The 17,563-nt window shown below is 43.4% G+C and overlaps 1 protein-coding gene across 8 annotated transcripts in view; it reads right to left on the reverse strand.

Annotated features, from left to right (window-relative positions):
* stxbp5a (syntaxin binding protein 5a (tomosyn)) overlaps positions 1-17,563 on the reverse strand; it is a 66,953-nt gene that overhangs the window by 31,095 nt on the left and 18,295 nt on the right. For all 8 annotated transcript variants that reach the window (XR_015083817.1, XM_086018545.1, XM_086018551.1 and 5 more), the window contains one exon: positions 911-992. Coding sequence is in view for 7 of the 8 variants with exons in the window: in XM_086018545.1 (XP_085874671.1) it covers positions 911-992 (82 nt within the window). In the remaining variant the exon portion in view is untranslated. The remainder of the gene's footprint in view (positions 1-910; positions 993-17,563) is intronic.

The raw sequence follows: 17,563 nt of genomic DNA on the forward strand, positions 1-17,563 counted from the left end.
ATGATATTGTGGACAACATTTTCAAATGTACATCATCGTGACGGCTGTAGAAATACAGATTTACTTTCAGGTGGTAAATCTGTCTAATAACACTTAGGATGTGTTGATGAATTATTGCTTCTAGTTTTTATAGCTTTCAAACTACCATAAATAAAATGAACAACTTTGTCCACTGATGGAACTTTCCTTTCCTTTTGTCAAGAGGTATACTTTATTGCAGGATTAGGGCAATGACGGATTCCAGACTTAAACCCTATCGAGGATATTTACACAGTCAATCAATGTAAGAGCTCAGCATACGTGGTAGTTAAGACATAAGAAGGTCCAGTGGAACTTTCCCCATTGAAATCTGTTCCAGCCTCTCACAAAAAAGAAAAACAAACATATTTGGTGCCCACCTTGCCCACCAGGAGGCAGTATAATACTATGCAGTCAGGCGGACACAAGGACTAGATGACTTCTACTACTACTACTACTATGTTGATGTCATTTTGGTCATTTTTTCATTGAGGTTAAATAATATATGCCTGTGAGACTTGTTACATTATCTGTCTACTTGTATTGTTCCACCAATTGTGCACCATGACACCAATGCTAACTGCTAGCATAAACATGTCATTTTCCATTATATGCTAGCATTTAAGCAAGTGTAAATTGCAGATTTTCACCAATCTCGGGTGGATTTGAAACATATACCCTGCGATAAAGTACCATTAAAAGCATGTTGCTAGCTGTGATGTACGCTAACCAGAGGCTGAGCAGCACTGTGTTTGTTTACAGAGCTGACAAGCGGCAAAAGGCAGCTACACTTCCGGTCACTTATATGTTTCTGTACTCCAAAATCTGAATACCCAAACCAAATGATTTATCCATTGTACTCAGTGGAACAATAAAGACGTTTGTTTCCTACCTCGTTGATGAGAAACTGCAGCTGAATGACGGCCGCCCCGCTCTCGTGTTGGCAGTAACACTCCACGCCAGGACGACCGAACCTGCAGGATTTCCGGTCAAGGAAAAAAGTGTCTTTTCCTCTGTGTGCGCGTTTAGGCGACTTTGTATGCAGTGCAGCGGCGCATCCGTGAGAAAAATGGCAGCCTTGGGACAGGAGACTCGGCATTTGAAGGTCATCTGCAGCGCGTTACTCGTGATCCGAAGATCTCTCTCTTAAAAATCGTCATGACATATTCCAAAAAAGCACATTCGCTACTAGCGCACACACACACTTTCCTAAAATGCGATCACGAACACGCTTGTTTGAGTAAAGACAGGGCTCACGCGGGGGAGCGAGGGGGGAGTCTTAAGGTAATGAAATAAACACAATCAACCGAGTGGAAGTGAACATTTCAGCTGAGGGAAAAGTCATAGCGGCAAAAAAATAGAAGAAGAGCGCACGGAGGATAATTAGAAGCTCTTTGTAGGTGCATGGGTGAGCTGGCTGATTATATTCATTCATTCACTCCCTGGATTCAGTAAAGGGAGGCCATTTGTCATAGCTGGGAGCTGGGGGCTGGGGGCTGGGGGCCGGGTGGGGGGGGGGGTGGTGGCGGTGTACACCCAGCGGATGACAGCGTTGCTCATCATAATGTGTAGGTGTAAGTGTGTAGTCATGCGTGTGTGTGCTTTAACTACACACAAAAATATTGGCTCGCGTATGGATTGTAATGCGCTACATTAACTATATAGACCACCACTGCAGCCGCTTATTAATATTTAAAGCATCGTCAACACTGCTGCTCTTCGCTCTCACCGGACATAATATTAGGTACACATGCACGATGTAGGACTGTACATCCATCGGACTTTGGGGCAAGAGGCGGCGTACAACCTGGACTGGTCACAAGCCAATCGCAAGGCACATAATTACGAGTATGATTCATACGTCCTATCTGATAAAAAGGATGTAACTATCTCCTCACTTTTTGGTTGTTTTACTACATTCGAATATTTATTTTTTTAAAAACGACATTTTTGAAAGGACTCTTGCACCGAACGGATACAGAGCAGGAATTTTCCAGATCATGACCAAGGTTACGATAGTTCACGAAAACTCAAAACTCAAATGGAAAAAAAAACATTTTCAATAACTAAGTAAAATTTAAAAATGGTTTAAAAAAAAAACCTACATGTTATGTTTATAAAACTAACTAAAAGTAGTGAAAATGTCCTCTGTTTTCATCTTTGTCAATATCATACATGAGCTTTTGGAGTTCATTTTGATACTTGACCTTTTTTGCACAAAATAAATACTCCATATATTTAAACTGAAACTACAAAAACTAAGCTTATAATGAACACACCAAAACTATTATAACTCTGATCAAGACACATGGAAATACATCAGATGCACATCAACTTGTGTTAAAGAATTCAGAAGATTCATTTGTTACTAAAAAAAAAAAAAAACTATGTGAATTGATAGGCTCCTAGCCAAGAAATTGTGCATCTCTTGATTCTTGAATAACATTATTTATAGAATTTTACAAATGACAAAAATGCAGGTTTACCTAATGCTGTGCATGGTCAAAGACATAAAATGACTTTTTTTGTCTTCTCAAAATCAATGCACGGGCAAAAGAAAGTCACATCGTTTGCAGGTACATGCTTGTCATTGGACAACACTCGGGAAAAAGTGGACAAGAGTTGCCGCTTTAATTAACATTTTCAAAAGGGCCAAAAGAGCACCCAAAAGTCTAATCAGGTTTTCCTCTCCCGTAGAGCCAGACTTTGCTTTCAGGCAACAGACAGACGCCTGTGTCACTTATTAAGTAGTCATGTCCATAAATGATTCCTGGCGGAGGTGTATTCTGACCAACTTAATTACGGGGGGGAAAAAAAGAGAAAAACTACAGCTCAGTTCTGCGATAACACATTTCACGCACAAACAGTAACCAATGAATGGCCAAAATAACAAGCTAATAATGTACAAAACGGTAGCAGCGTTTTTTTTTTTCCCATCCAGCCAACCACTTTTGGTCCCGAGCAATTCATCTCCGAGATTAAGAAAGACTTTTTTGCTGACTAATGACTAACCCCCGAAGATGTAATTAGCACTGTAAATCACTCGGCAAATGCCAAATGCTTTTGTTTCATCATTGATACCAGGGACAGAAGAGTTTCCACACCGCAAAGACAATTGCTTGGCTCCCCGACTGGATTAAGCAGAGACCTTTTCAAATAAGACAACCAATTTGAGAACACACACTGAATCAGGCCACAAGATATTGCAATGACATTTTTTAAAGTGTGGGGGATGCAACTAACTTTTCCAGGTAGAAAGCGGAACCCAAAACCAACCTGATGATATCACTAAACTAGGTTTCCATTAAATATGACTTTAAATGGCATTACGCTGAATATTTTTTTTTTATTTCCACCAGGTCTTTAGTTTACAACCGAGTTCTGCTCTTACGGTGGCGACCTGGATGTGTACGCAAGTCGGAACGGGCCACGCCAAGGCAGTAATCAAGTCCTTGTTACAGTGTAGCTGTCTCTCGCTATATCGCGTTTTGAATTTTGCGGCTTCTCTGCATCGCGGGTTGCTTGCGATATCACAGGATTTTACCGTCATTATTTTTCCGTACGGACTATTACCCCATGCAGACTCACTGAGCGATACACGTGACTCAGTTAACAGCTTAACAGCCAGCCAACTCTACATTCTTCCACATGAACTAGTTCATGGTGCGCCGATTCAATTTTTCTGTAAAGGAATTTTTTTTCCCTCCTAGTTCCATAAGCCTTCCAGAATTAACTAGGCTCTATTGTTTTAGGTTCAGGGTGTTGTGCTGCATCATAATTTAACGCACATTTAAGTCATTCCGAATGGTTCATGTTTTGTTTTACACACTTTTTGTCCCAGGTGACAATGACATGTTTTCATGCTCAGGCGTTGGCTCTGAATAAAAATAGCAAAAAAGGGGATTAAAAATAGAAAGCAGCCCCGTCGTGCCCCGATGGGTATCAAAGTGAAACAACGGCAGATAAAGAATGCATGTCAGCTGCGGGCTAAAAATAAAAAGTGAGCAAGATTACACGCGAAGCAATTCTTAAAGCGTTACCAAGTGCCTCTCGTTGCTTCCACGCGGGACAAGGACGGCTGCATGTGTCACACTTGCTGACAGGAGCGTTTTCTCATCTCTCTCTATCCCATCGCTCCGGGAAGCCTTGTCGCCCTACTAAACAGTGGACAGGCTGGACCGCATGAAGCCAAGGCAGCCAAGTAGATGGAAAAGAAGAAGAAGAAGAAGAAAAAAAAAAAAAAAAGTGGGTCATCTTCACATCTTGTCACATGCCGTGAAATTCTCCCAAGCTGTTGCGGAAGATTGGTTGTCTTTTTGTCAAACCGCAAGAAAGCTTCTTGAGATCAGGCCACTGACTTGGCCAGTGAAGGATATGCCATTCACTCGTCTTCAAAAAGTCTTCATTTGATGCTTGTTTGTGGTCTCCTTACCTTTACCGATTGAAAAACATGCTCTATTGGGTTTAAGACTATTTCATACCCGAGCCTTTGGAAAGTCGTCATACGTAGCTTTTATGTGGGTCTTTTTTTCCCATCAGTAAACAAAATCATGCAACACTGCCTTGAGATCAGGCCACTGACTTGACCGTTGAAAGATGAATCTATTCATTTGCCTTCAAAGAGTCTTCATTTGTTTGTTGTTCGTGCTCTCGTTACCTGGACGTTTTAAATCACAGAGTGAAAAGTATGCTCCGGTGGTTTTAACTCTGGCCATTAAAGACGATTCTCTTTCTTTGCCTTCAGAAAAGCTCCCTTAATGTTTACAATGATAAACAGATGCTCAATTACAAGCAGAACATTTGACATTACTTAGTCCTTTAGTATTTCATTAACTTTACAACATGGAGAAATATTGGCAAAAAGTGGGTGATTTTTTTTGCAGATTCTGTTGGGCGGGCAGGGGGATTTGAATATAATGACCTTTGTATTGTGTTGTAATATGTCAATGTGTAAAAAAAAAAAAAAATGCGAGAAAAATCAGTGGCAAATTGCTGCCAATTTTGAAAGAGCTAATATCAGCCAATTAAATCAGTTAAAAGGCCCCATTAAGCATCGATAATGGAATGGTAATTGATTACAATTCCCATCCCTCGGGAAATATGACGAGGAAACAAGAGGTAGCAAAAGGAAAATGCAAGAGAGGGGAGTGGGCTGACTGAAGAGAATCCGAGGAATAAGGGAGAGAGCGGGAGAAAGAGCAAGCCTGGAAGCTGCTATGACGTTGGCACCGAAGTGACGTCAAAGCGAGCCACTCATGCATCAGCCTGCCAGCGTTGGGGGCGGGTAGGGGGATGCTGAGCCTGAGGGCACAGACTGCTCTGGACTGCACTCAAAGACAATAGCGAGGCGAAAGAAACGCAGAAAGACAAAAAAATAAATAAATAAGAATAAGGGCTACCAGGGGATTTAACACAGTAACGAGTGTCCTAAGAGCACAAAACAGACATCATCCTCCACCTTGACCTCAACCCACCTCCTCCCCCAACACACATATTGATGGCCTGCAGATGTTTGCATTCAATTTGGAGGCTGCTGAGGGAGTCTCATCCACTCCTCCGGGCGGCCTCAAGATCCAACGCAGCACTGCAGAGCGCACTGAAAACAGGAAGTCGTTAAGCCTCGTCTTTACAAGTCAGCTTTTTCGCTGTTGCACCTTCACTGGGCAAATGGCATCAACTGTCTGAGGCAATTTCCTTTAAATACAATCGGGAATCTTCATCGAGTCACTTAGGTCGCCAACAACTGCAGGATTAGGGTATAAATCTGGCCTGGTCTCTACTTTTATTTACAGGAAGTTTGGACGGTCGAGAAATGAGTCGATAGCCTCCAAGGATAGCCTTTTACCAACATTTGAAGCCCAAATGACAGAAAAAAATGTATGACGCGAGGGATACTTTTAAGTTCCAAAAAAGAGTGGGCATTGTTGGATCGGGTCGCTAGAATAGCGAAATTAGCTTCCACCGGTTTCCTGAAGCCCCCGTCGTTTGAGCGACACAGAATACAAAGGAGGCAATTTGTTGGTACTCAGCACACAAAGCTATTTCAGCAAGGGACCAAATCCATTGTACTGTTTGCAGCAAACAGGATTTTAGTCATTGTCAGGAAGCTAGCAGCCAGGAAGCTAACTGGAAACTATTTTGACTTATACAGAAGCAAATCTTTATTTTGCCAGTTGTTATTACTGTATTGGCTAATTTAGTATTTTTTTTGCTAATCACTTCACAACATTAGCAAAGGAATGGGGCCTCTTCATTTTGATAGAATAAAAGTCAAACTGCCACTAGAAAGCTCTTTACAAGTGTGATTTTCCCCCTCCTTTTCAGTCGTATAATTAAAGAGCTAAACTATTTTGTGTGCAGACAACTTTTTTTTTTCTGCCATTATCGACAATTTAGAGCGCAAGTACTTTTGCCACCCCTCATGCTCGGCCATGAATGGATCGTGTATTGGTCAGCGAAGACACAGCATTTCGTGCTGATGTCAGTTCAAGTTGAAAATGCTGCAAGTTGAGCTTTAACCAAGCTTGCAGCTGTCGCTTAGCAACAGCGGGTACAATGACTACAGCCGAATACTAGCTGGCAAGCTAACAATGCTCTGCGGGGACCATCTGACTGCGAGTCGTACAGACTGACACGTTCTTAAAGGGCCACGCGACCTGATCGTGTAACTCGGCTTCCATACACCCCCCCCCAACCCCCCTCCTCCGTGAGCCGCTAGATTGTTCTGCAAAGCCATCAATAAATGGCGCACCAAAGGAGCAGTGACGCCTGCGCCGCCCTCATGAATATCCCCGGCGCACGTGCAGAAGACGACGCGGGGGTTGTTGTCATGCGACGGCGGAGGGGCGCATGCAAATGAGGCGAAAGGCAGCCACATACAAAATTCTGATTTATTTGTTCGGCGCGAGCCTCGTATAAATAATTTCCCCAGACACCTTTGATTCATCACGGAGACAAACAATTTAAGCGGCACGCGGCCCGGCGAGCATTTCATCGGATTCTGTACTCATTTTGGAAAACATCTGAACACACATTCTTGTTTTTGATATCATGTGGGGCTGCTGTAAAATACATCATGTTAGCACACAACAATCACGAGGAGCGTTTGGTCATACAAGTGGTGCGTTCATTTTATAAGTGCCCCAAGTTTTACGAACCGTTGCTTGGTTGAATTTTTTGCAGCGCTAATAACGATGATTCATTTGATAATCGATTAGTTGTTGATTAATCGTTCAGCTAAATTGCCACGCTTATTTTTTTCCTACGCCATTTCACGTGGGCTGAGCACAGCTTCAAAATGTGATGACCATTTCAAGGATTTGCCAAAGAAAACGGGTAAGAGGGCAATTCATAGATGCTTGCGGCTTTAATATATTATTAAACATTGCGTATAAATGTGTTTCCCACAGTATGACTCACATTTGCCCTTAACGACGACGTGAATCACTGGCTGTTCTTTCTCATGAATAGTAATCAAATGTTACACAAGACTATATTTAAATCGCTCTCACTGACCTGTAAAGATCAACAGGAAAACATTGGTTGTATTCGACCTACGGCTTTATAATGAAACACTTTGATGGGCGGGAGCCAGCCATGGTGACGGAGGGGGCAATGTTAATGCAATTTCAAATACCGTAACCCCCACCACGTCGTAGGGGTGATGTAGATTGTTGCTTCCCGGACGACTGCCTGCTTAGCCCATAGAAGTAAAGAATGGCAGTTAATTGAAAGCAAATATCTGGAAAACGACACATGGATCGCGGTTGATTAAGGAACTAAAAAAAGAGTGAAATCGTGGAAAGATGTTTTGGAAACTCACTGACTGAAGGAAGGTGGTATGGGGTCATGAGGGAAAATGATGAGGGAAGATGTTGAGTCAGCAAAACAGCTCGTGGCCGCACCAAAATGATGACGTATGAAAATGTGACAGAGGAGGTGAAACAAAACGAGACGAGAGGACGGAAGAGCAGGAAAGTATAAATTAAAGCGGCGCGCAGAGATGAATCTTTGCAGGGGCGAGATTTCCATAACACGCAAAGACGTTCGGTCAAGCTCTGACCTTGTGGAGCTGTTTTTAAGAGTGAGCAATGTTTTATGGCGAGTCAAATTTCACTGCCATTCTCCGCCCACACACAATGGCAACAACTCAAATTTGTCACAGTTTAGTATCTAGTATAAAAGGTTTAAATTCTGTAGCAATTACAGCTGAACGATTCATCGAAATTAAAACATCGCAATGCGGTAGAGTGAAATTTTCAAATTGCAAAGGCTCGATTTAGGAAAAAATAATCATAAATGAGAATTAGAAGTTAAAAAAAAATCTCATGAGTTTAAGGGTCAAGTTCAATAATCAAAACAAATTCATTTTCCCAAAACAATGCATTGGTTCATCACTTCAATTAGATAAGAAAAAGCACCGTATATCAATCTTACTGCTTCCATATCTCATCCGACAGAAAAAAAACAGGTGTATATCAGAATAGACACAAGAAAAAAAGAACGTGAGCATAATTTATAGGATCATGACTTGACTGCAAACGAGAGAGGGAAAGAGAGTCAAGTCAGGAATAAGTTTGCCACGACTGGATTTCCTTGTGTCGATGAATAATTAAAGCGGGGACCGGGAGCCAACCAACGCGTGCATTTAGATGGCTTTATGAATTACCCTCTCAAAAATGCCAGGCGGGGGAAATATTTTATGGAGAATAGCTCATCGTGCCAAATTAACCTTTAACATAGTCGCGCTGTGAGATCATGCATCGCTCCACGGGATATCAAATAAATCCACAGACAGACACGGCACTGTGTTCAAAATCGCACGGCCGCTTTGACAATGACAAAACAGAGAACTTAGCGCTAGCGCCACCTCAATAGAACTTGTTTTTAAAAAAAAAATTCTCCTTGTATGTTAAAGTAGCACCTGTTTGAAGGTTAAGAAACACTGCAACATCTATGCTAATTTGCATTAGCCTGTCAATTGTATTTAACATTTTAAGCATTAAGCTATCAGACTGAACATGGTTGAGCATTTTGATCATTAAATCTCCAATGTTTAACTCGCTTCTGTTTTGCGGGTCAGTTTTACAAGAAAATTCAGCTAGAAGTGACAAACAGCTTGAAGCAAGTACATTTTGTATTTGGACAACTACGTGAGCGAGGACAAGTGCGAAATCATCCATTAAAAAGCATGTTTTAGTAGGTTTAAGTGTGTTTTGATAAATTGAAATGTGTCAAAAGCATGTGGGAGGGTTAAAAAAAAAAAAAGGTTCAACAAGGATTTGGGGGACCAATGTTCCTGTAAACAAACAAAAACCACAACATCTATTCCTCATCATATGCCATCAGTATTCCATGTGTGTGTGTGTGTGTGTGTGTGCGCGCGCGCGCATAGCCTCTGGCGCTGTTATCAAACAAATCTTTGCAGCTTAGCCACGCTTGGCCGCCAACCGAAAGATTGTCAGTGAGCCGACTAGTAAAAGAGCTCGTGATCCTCTTTCAAGGACATGTACCTGTAAAGTGCCAATCAGCTGCAACACTTGACTGACAGTAGACGCCTGGATTAAGGACAGGTTCTGCATCACCTTTGTCACAAACACTGCAGGGAACGCTTGTGGAGACCCTTCAGTTGCTGCCTGATGCCATAGACAGGACGCCCGAATTTGAGTTATCTCGCCGCTGTAGGAAGGGAACTCTATCATAAACCAAAGACCCTGTACTTTGATTAGTTGCATTAGCCTGACTTACGACCTGTGAAACGTTATGTTTTTATGGTCGGGAATGATGGCGCGCAGCCATTTGTGCATTGATGCAGAAGTCAGTCAGGGCTCGGGCAACGTCAAAATGACAGCGACAAGCATCCATTTGAGCGTTAGCGTGCATCGGTGAGGATTGTAGCAGTTTGCTTAAGAAGACTAGAAAAGACTCGAAAGAGAGCGGATGCGGAAGAGAGACACATCAACGCTGAAACACATGCAGACTGTAACGGGGGAGGGGTCGGTAGCGGTGGCGCTACAAAAGGCGGTTACATAAGTCAAGAGGATTGACCCCTCGCTTGTGTCTTGACAGACCATGCGGTGAGCGTCCAGGCTGGGAAATACCCTGGCCTTAAGACGTTTCATGCTAATCAGTTCTGTTATACGTTGAAAACATTGTTAGCATTTTCAATCCGCCTGATCTAGCAAAAAGAATTCCGTTATTGCTGTTTACTACTGGATATAGCTAGCTAGCAAGCTGTCTATCTATTCTAGCTAAATGGCAAGCTAGCCAGCTACAATAGACAGACAGACAGTTTTCGTTCCATGAAAACTTTTTACACCTGAGAACCAATTCAATTTTGTTGACGATCTGAATAAAGGTTAGAAAAGTACAAGCAATTTCCATGTGTCAATTATACAGTCCACTGGACCGTATTAACTGACATTCGGGTCTTTTCAATGGGGAATATTGATTGGATATCCAACTTGATTGAGTTACCGCTGTATTTTCAATCTTGCGTCGCTCTGCCTGTCCAACTTTAGTCCTAATTTGCATGTCTTTCGTCCCAGCGAGTGAGCTGCTAGCATTAAACATTAGCGACACAGGATGACAACATGATGTGCTCGTGCTCCTCGGCTAACTTCATCGGTCAATACGCTTGCGGTACCTCACTACTAAAACATATCCGCGCATTAGTGAGTGAAACGGACGATTCAAGTCCTTTGTCGACTTTTAGCTCACGAGCGGGGATGCGCGTGTTTCGCTGAGTCATCAGCAAATAAAATGAGATAGAGATGCAAATGCGAGGCGCGCACTGATGCATTCAATTTATTTGCAATTTTCCGCTATGTTTAGTTTGACTTTCAATTCTTTTGCCGAGTTCCATCACACAGATAATGTGTCGTTAGATAAGAGTTTCAATGGCGAACGCTTCACCTATGGTCCTGCACCGATTCTGGTCGTGATGGAAAATGTTGGGAACGGTGAGTGCACAATGGCTTGTTTGTTAAAAGGGGAATTTAAGGATGTGTTGTGGAATTTCAATCATGAATTGGTGTAAAGGTTGAGGGAAAAGTTGCATATGAAAAAAAAAAAAAAAAGGAGTGAGTCATTGTAAGTGAGTGTGTGAATTAATTACCATGAACTGGAAAACTTGGAGATGTATGCTTTTTTACCACGCAATTCTCACTAATGTTGTCAGGGTCAATCAAATCATAATATTTGTCTGTTAGTTAGCAGGGTAGCAAGGGATTTTAATGCCATTCAAGGCCGTGCAAAGTGAATTCAGAGATTTGATTCTAAATGCATTTGACTTTAGATACTTTTATTTTTTATTTTTTTAAATCATTCACATTTGGCAGGGTTGTTGTTGTTCCCTGTGGTGTGTCAAATTTGGAAGACATTTATTTTCATTTCACAGGGACTTTACTGTTAATACACACACACACACACTCAATTGGAACAGCACTCTTGGCTTTTTGCAATACCAAAAAAAAAACACTAGCAAAATGTTACATTCTAATATGGACCGGACGTCTCTTCTATCTAGTTTGAATATAAGATGGAAGTAAATGCATCCTGTAGGATAGGCTCGTTGTATGATTTTGCATATCAACGGACTAGGTTAACATTCTTTGGAGTCTGCGTACAAGCATCAAATTCATTTTGAAGAAACGCCACCGAAGCATTAACACAGAGACCTCTGGGAATGGCAGCCCCACAGGTCTTATTCAAAAATGATTTCGGGGGAGCTGTGTCGGAGGCAAAGAGCAGTCGCGTCGCATCAGCGTCCAATCATCGCGAGCATACAAAAACCCCACTTCCAAACACAAACGGAGACAGACGCTCGCGCCCGATATGCTGACACAATGCAAACGTTTCTCTGCATACTGGCGACTGCTCTACCTGAAGCCTCTCAAAGGCACCTACAGTAAACGCACAAACACACACACACACACACAGACACGCGCACACACTCAACACAGCTTGCTACAATGGCTTTAGCCATTAAAAATTCATGCCACTGCAGCAACAGTGTCTAAAAATGAGCACTGGGACCAGCTGCTGATGAGCGCGCAGAGAGCTGGCGACGCAGCATGATACGGAGGTTGCAAGTGTCTCCACAATGTCAATTTATGAGCGAGACCACAGAAAATCATTTTGCCGCGCCACGTAAGAGCATCGCATTACAGCGCGCCTCTCAGCCCCTTGAGACGGGCCGACACAAAGGGGTAGCCCTCCGGATGTCGCCGAGCGAGGGTTTAATGCGCTCGCCGTTGCCCTCGCTCATCGTTTTATCAGCAATCAAGGCAACCCGCAATTAAATGTGAAAGCGAGAGCAGCGCCGGGCGGCGGACGGCAAGAGAAATCGGGCCAATGGAAGCCAATCAAGGCTTAATGGGGGCCGGGCGGCGCGGCTAGCCGAGACCTTACGCGCCGCCGTGCTCGCCGTTCACATCCACTGGTGTCTTGGCCTTGTGGCTTATCAAACAAATTAGCTGCTTCACGGGCAAACTCAAAAGTGGCGGCGAGCAAAGCTGCAAGGTTATCCCTTCCCTTTGCAAGGCTGCTCTTGTTATGAGTCACGGGAGCAAAAAGGACCGTTTGGCGGCTTCGGCTCCGGACGTGGCTCTGATTCCAATTGGGTCTGGAGCAAATCGCCTCACTTCCAAATACTGCAAACCCCGCCCCCGCACAGCACTGAGTCACACGGGGGAATGGACGCAATCGCTTTTGGCTGCTCTCCATATACAGACGCTGCTTCTTTGCCACGTAATTAATTTTCCTCCTCTTCATTTCTCTCAACTCCGAGCCCTCCTGTTGCTCGCCGTCAGTTTTGCAGCACAGGATGAAAAAACAAGGATACACCAAAGGTAACCAACACTACCTCCTCACGCCAACCTGAGTGAACTATTCTTAGAAACGACATGGCATGATTTTCAAGAACGAAGTAGATTGCCCGGGCTACTGTCGACATATTATGACTACGCAAAGAGAAAAAACTGGTGCTGGAAATACATTTTCGTTGTGAAAGCTCGCATGTAGTTTGGTGACAGAGACTCGACACACTTTGCTTTTTTTTAGCCACAGGTTCATATGAAATTATAAATATAGTTAAGTAGTATTGTAAAAATATATACAACAACAAGCTCTAACCCCGATGTGAGGTAACACTAATCGGGATCAATGGATAACAAACCAAAGACACATATTCGGTAATTAGTATTTAGCCTACCTAATCGTAATTCTTAAGTCCTAGATGCATCAATCCGAAGTTACTTTAATGTTCAGCGTCGCTGTCTGTCGTTGCGGTGTATTTTTCCAGCGCGACGTGCCGACAGTCGGCCCCCCCTCCACAGGGGCTAAGCGTCGGGCCTAGTTGGCCAATGTGGGATTGATCTATCTAGGCCTTTACTCTAACTGCAACCTTGTGTTGGCTCTGAATGACAAATCAAGAACACATCTTTGGTAACAGGGGTCCTAACGTGTATGGTATTTGTGTCTGCACAAATCTGGATATCAGTCGGTGCAATTCAAAAGGTGTAGACGGCCGCAGACCACACCCCTGCATTTGGCAAAGCCCACATTGACAGGAAAACATAAAAATAAATAACAGAACGATTTACTGCAACACTTTGTCTGGGAACAAACGTAAATAAAACTCCCTTGTCACAAACAATCCTCCCCCCATATGTCTCTCCGACTCCAGAATTGTCTGCCTAGAACCTTTAGCCCCTCGTCCCCCAGGTCCCTCCCGACCTCGTTCACATCACGGCCACGCTGTACTTGGATCGGACAGAAAGGCACAAACAGCCCCCCGGCCGGTCTTGTGCTGGACGTAAACACACTCATATGCATATATCACACAATCGCATAAATACCAACAGGCTGCGGAGGGGAAGGGGCTGTGTGTATGTCAGCCATGTGGCAAGGCATTAAAGGCTGAGTCATGCCGTCATGGGACACATGAGTGTGTTCCCTACAGGGCTCTTGGCATGATGGCAGATTTGAGGGCAGCCAGCGCAGTGTGTGCGCATGAAGGAGTTGAACCAGCAGGGACGAGGCCGCACGTCAGGACTAGCATCGCTCTGCTTGACAGGCGGCGCTAAGTGCCAAATCAGGGGTAGAATCACAGCCTCGACCACAGCCAAGCCAGCAAAAGGCCACTTGGACGCACTCAAGTAAAGTTCATAACAAAATGCCATCCATTCAGGCTGGCCGCCGCCAGGCTTAAGGGCAGTCCGGGGGTATTTACGCCCCCACTCCACCACCAGCCCTCTTTGACACTGGAGGAGGAAAAAAAAAATGTCTCGTTTGTGACCCTGTGCTGGGCAAGATGAGGAAGCCCGGGAACACCTGTGCATGTGTGATAACTCACCTTACCTGCTAACCATAATGACAATCTGCGAGCCCTAACATAAGCGTCTGGTAACTAGCCCTAAACCATCCAATTTGTTCTCTGGTTTTGTCACACTAAATGCCAAGCAATGGACTAACACTACCTACTAGCCTCAATCCTACCTGCTAACTAGAACCCTGAGGTCACCCTAACTGTATTCGGGCACTGCCATTTTGCCAAAAACTACAACAGTTGCCCGATGTTTTCCAGAAGACTTACAGGAAACATCTCGCCATCTCTAATCATTTCATGTTGTTGACAGCTAAGGGCTAAATACTGAATTGTAACGAGCAAAGTACAGTGTGTCTAAAATTGTTGACTTCAGGTTACGATACAAAAAAAAAAAAAAAATCAATGTCATACAAAGAGTGGCTAAACAGATTAATAGACTGTATGATAAGCGTCATTGAGCTCATTTTAACTAGCTAGCATAACAGTGGTGTTGCACTGTAATCCTTTTGCAAAGGGAAATATTGGGCTTTTTAAAATCAAAATGTAAGTAGCGATAAGATTGACGTGTTTCTGCGCTATCATAAGATACATATTTTACATCATTTGCTTAGGTAGTGCACACGCTATTATAAGTAGAATCCTTGTCAGCACTAGAGGCTATTTGATGAAGTTAAAAGAGTAAAAAAAAAAAAAAGGGAAAAAAGTCAAATATCAAGCGATAGTGTGTGCTCCACAGAATGCCCGAGAGCCACATTATCCACATGGCCAGGTCGGCTGTCCAGACTTGTTAGCGACTGCAGACGCAGACGCTAATATTCTCCAGCTGGAGTTATTTAGAGCAACACGAGGAAAAGTAATAGCAAGCCCTGAGCAAAAGAAGGTAAGCGCACGGCGGCGCGAGGTTCGAGAGAATATTCCGGAAGAAATTCAAGCACAGAAGTGGAACAGTCGAGTCGCGAGCTACTTTGGGCGATGAAGGATGGCTGCCGAAAACAGATGTTTTACCTGCATGGATGCTTTATGTTAGCGCTTGTGTTGCCACAAATTAATTAATTAATTGGAGTACGTTCTCCATTTTAGATTAGCCTTGCTTCTGTGAACCAAACGGAGTATCGCCAGAAGCCTTGGGTGTCACTGTATATTGTAAGCTTAGGAATACATAATAAATATGTAAGACATGTTTCTGTTGGTCATGGTGCGCAACGGGAAAAGTCCAAGTGTGCCAAGTAGCACAGCAACACCACCACAAATCTATAAGATATTTTGGTTCAAAAAACAAAAACACTGATGAGAAAAGAATGGCTCATTTCTATCTTAATGACGCAGGCTAACGAGGCCTGTCTCTAATTAGCTGTGTCGTTTTAATGAATGCCGAGACAATTAGCGGATGGATTGATAAGTCAATCGCGAGAATGAGAAGACCTTTGATTAATTGTGAAAGATGACTCCTGTGCTGTGCGTTATGTTTCAGCTTAATTGGCTACAAGTCTTTTTCTTGTGTTTTTGTACAGCCCAAAGTGGTCGCCGGGTGGGTTCAGTTGTATGTTTACACTTGTAACACATAATGAGGGCTTTCATCACATTCTAATGTAAAAACCACGGCACGCTGGTCGGCCTACTGAATATTTTGCTTCCACTTTTTCCAATTAAAGTTAACATTGAGTCAGGCTGGCTTGGCTTCGCTTGAGATTTAGAATCGCACAAACCGCAGCAATAGCTGAACCAATTACGCACGAAATGTCGTATTTTTACAAAAAACAAACCTGACGTTTGAATTCAGGTCAAGTGACTGACTTGGCCATTGCAAAACATTCCACTTTTATGCCTTAAATGTTGAGCTACATTTACTGTCTAATTACAAAAGAACCAGTACCATTGGTATGTCAGTGAAGTCTACTGTGAGTAGTTGCTAGTTATATTCACGGTGCCTTTTCCCATTTTTCCGCTGGGTCATAAGCACACCGGTAGTCTCCCTGGGAATTCTTTCCAAACGTGAGCCTCAGATGTCCCCGCTGTCTGTGAGCATAGCCAAGGTAATTAAAGGTTGCATTTTTATCGATTCAGCGAAGTGAAGTTCTGTGTCGCTGTCGTGTATGATTAGCCTGATGCTGAATTAAAGAGCTGGCGTAATGTGAGGCCTTTATCATTGGCCAGACACGAAGACTACCAAAGTTTTCCACTCGGTGGCCAGCCAGGCTTTCTCTGCTGACCTGTACACTATCAGAAGATTTGACCTACATTGCAATTCTGATATTTGTTCCATGAAGTCGGATTATGTACCGGTAGTCCCAATTTCTTGTGATTTTTGGACCGCATCGTTTGTGTGTACATGTGAGAGTTTTTTTTTTCCCCCAATGGGATTCCAGCATCTTTGCGGTGTGCTGTCAATTTAATGTGCCTTCATAATCAATAGTGTCAGGAAAAGAGATCACTTTTTGTCATTTTTGTTAAAACTGTCATTAATATAGTGAAAACTGAACACTTGCCTCATCTTGTGCCATTAATTGTTTTTTTAAGAGACATATACACACTTTTAGTCTTGCTTTGACCTGTTACCTTGGACTTGAAGGTCTAACAGGTCTTTGCTGAAACTATAGCGGAATATTCACCCCCAGAGAGTCCCATTTCTAATTTGCCGACAAGTGTGCATAAGACCAGCAAACAGAAGCAGAGCAAAAGCACGGCTTGAAAACAAAAGTGTGGCTCATTCAACAGCGGAAAAGGAAGGTCCGTTTGCTTTGAGTTTTCAAAACTCAATTTCAAGTCTTTTGAGTTACCACACATAGTGATGATACACGGCGAGGGAGACGCGCGGCTGCTGTCGACAAACGCCGCTGGCGCACTCACTTTAGGAACTTGACAGTGACGAAGCCGCGGCGCGGTCGCACCGTGACAGTACGGGAGGATATCGAGCGTGAGCCGTAATCGATAGGCAAGGTAGCGGGCCACACAAGTGGGTCGATCGACACTGCAGCAGATGCAGAAGCTGCCGTCGTACACTCAACTGAGAGCAACCATTTTCTCCTTCAGCTTCAACTTGGTGAACAACGTCTATGAAAGAAGATGACTCTGTAACCTGGCTTGCCCAACCTCCGATGGAGAAACGAATGAAAATATCCACGGGACAGACTTCAGCACTACAAAAAGTAAATAACCCACCAGTGGCGTTTAGCCGAAGCTAACGCTAATTTGTGCAGCCAACCTACGCCTGTGAGT

Source organism: Filicampus tigris, chromosome 20 (genome assembly GCF_054856515.1).
Source record: "Filicampus tigris isolate MCC_2025a chromosome 20, RoL_Ftig_1.0, whole genome shotgun sequence".
Taxonomy (NCBI): Eukaryota; Metazoa; Chordata; class Actinopteri; order Syngnathiformes; family Syngnathidae; genus Filicampus; species Filicampus tigris.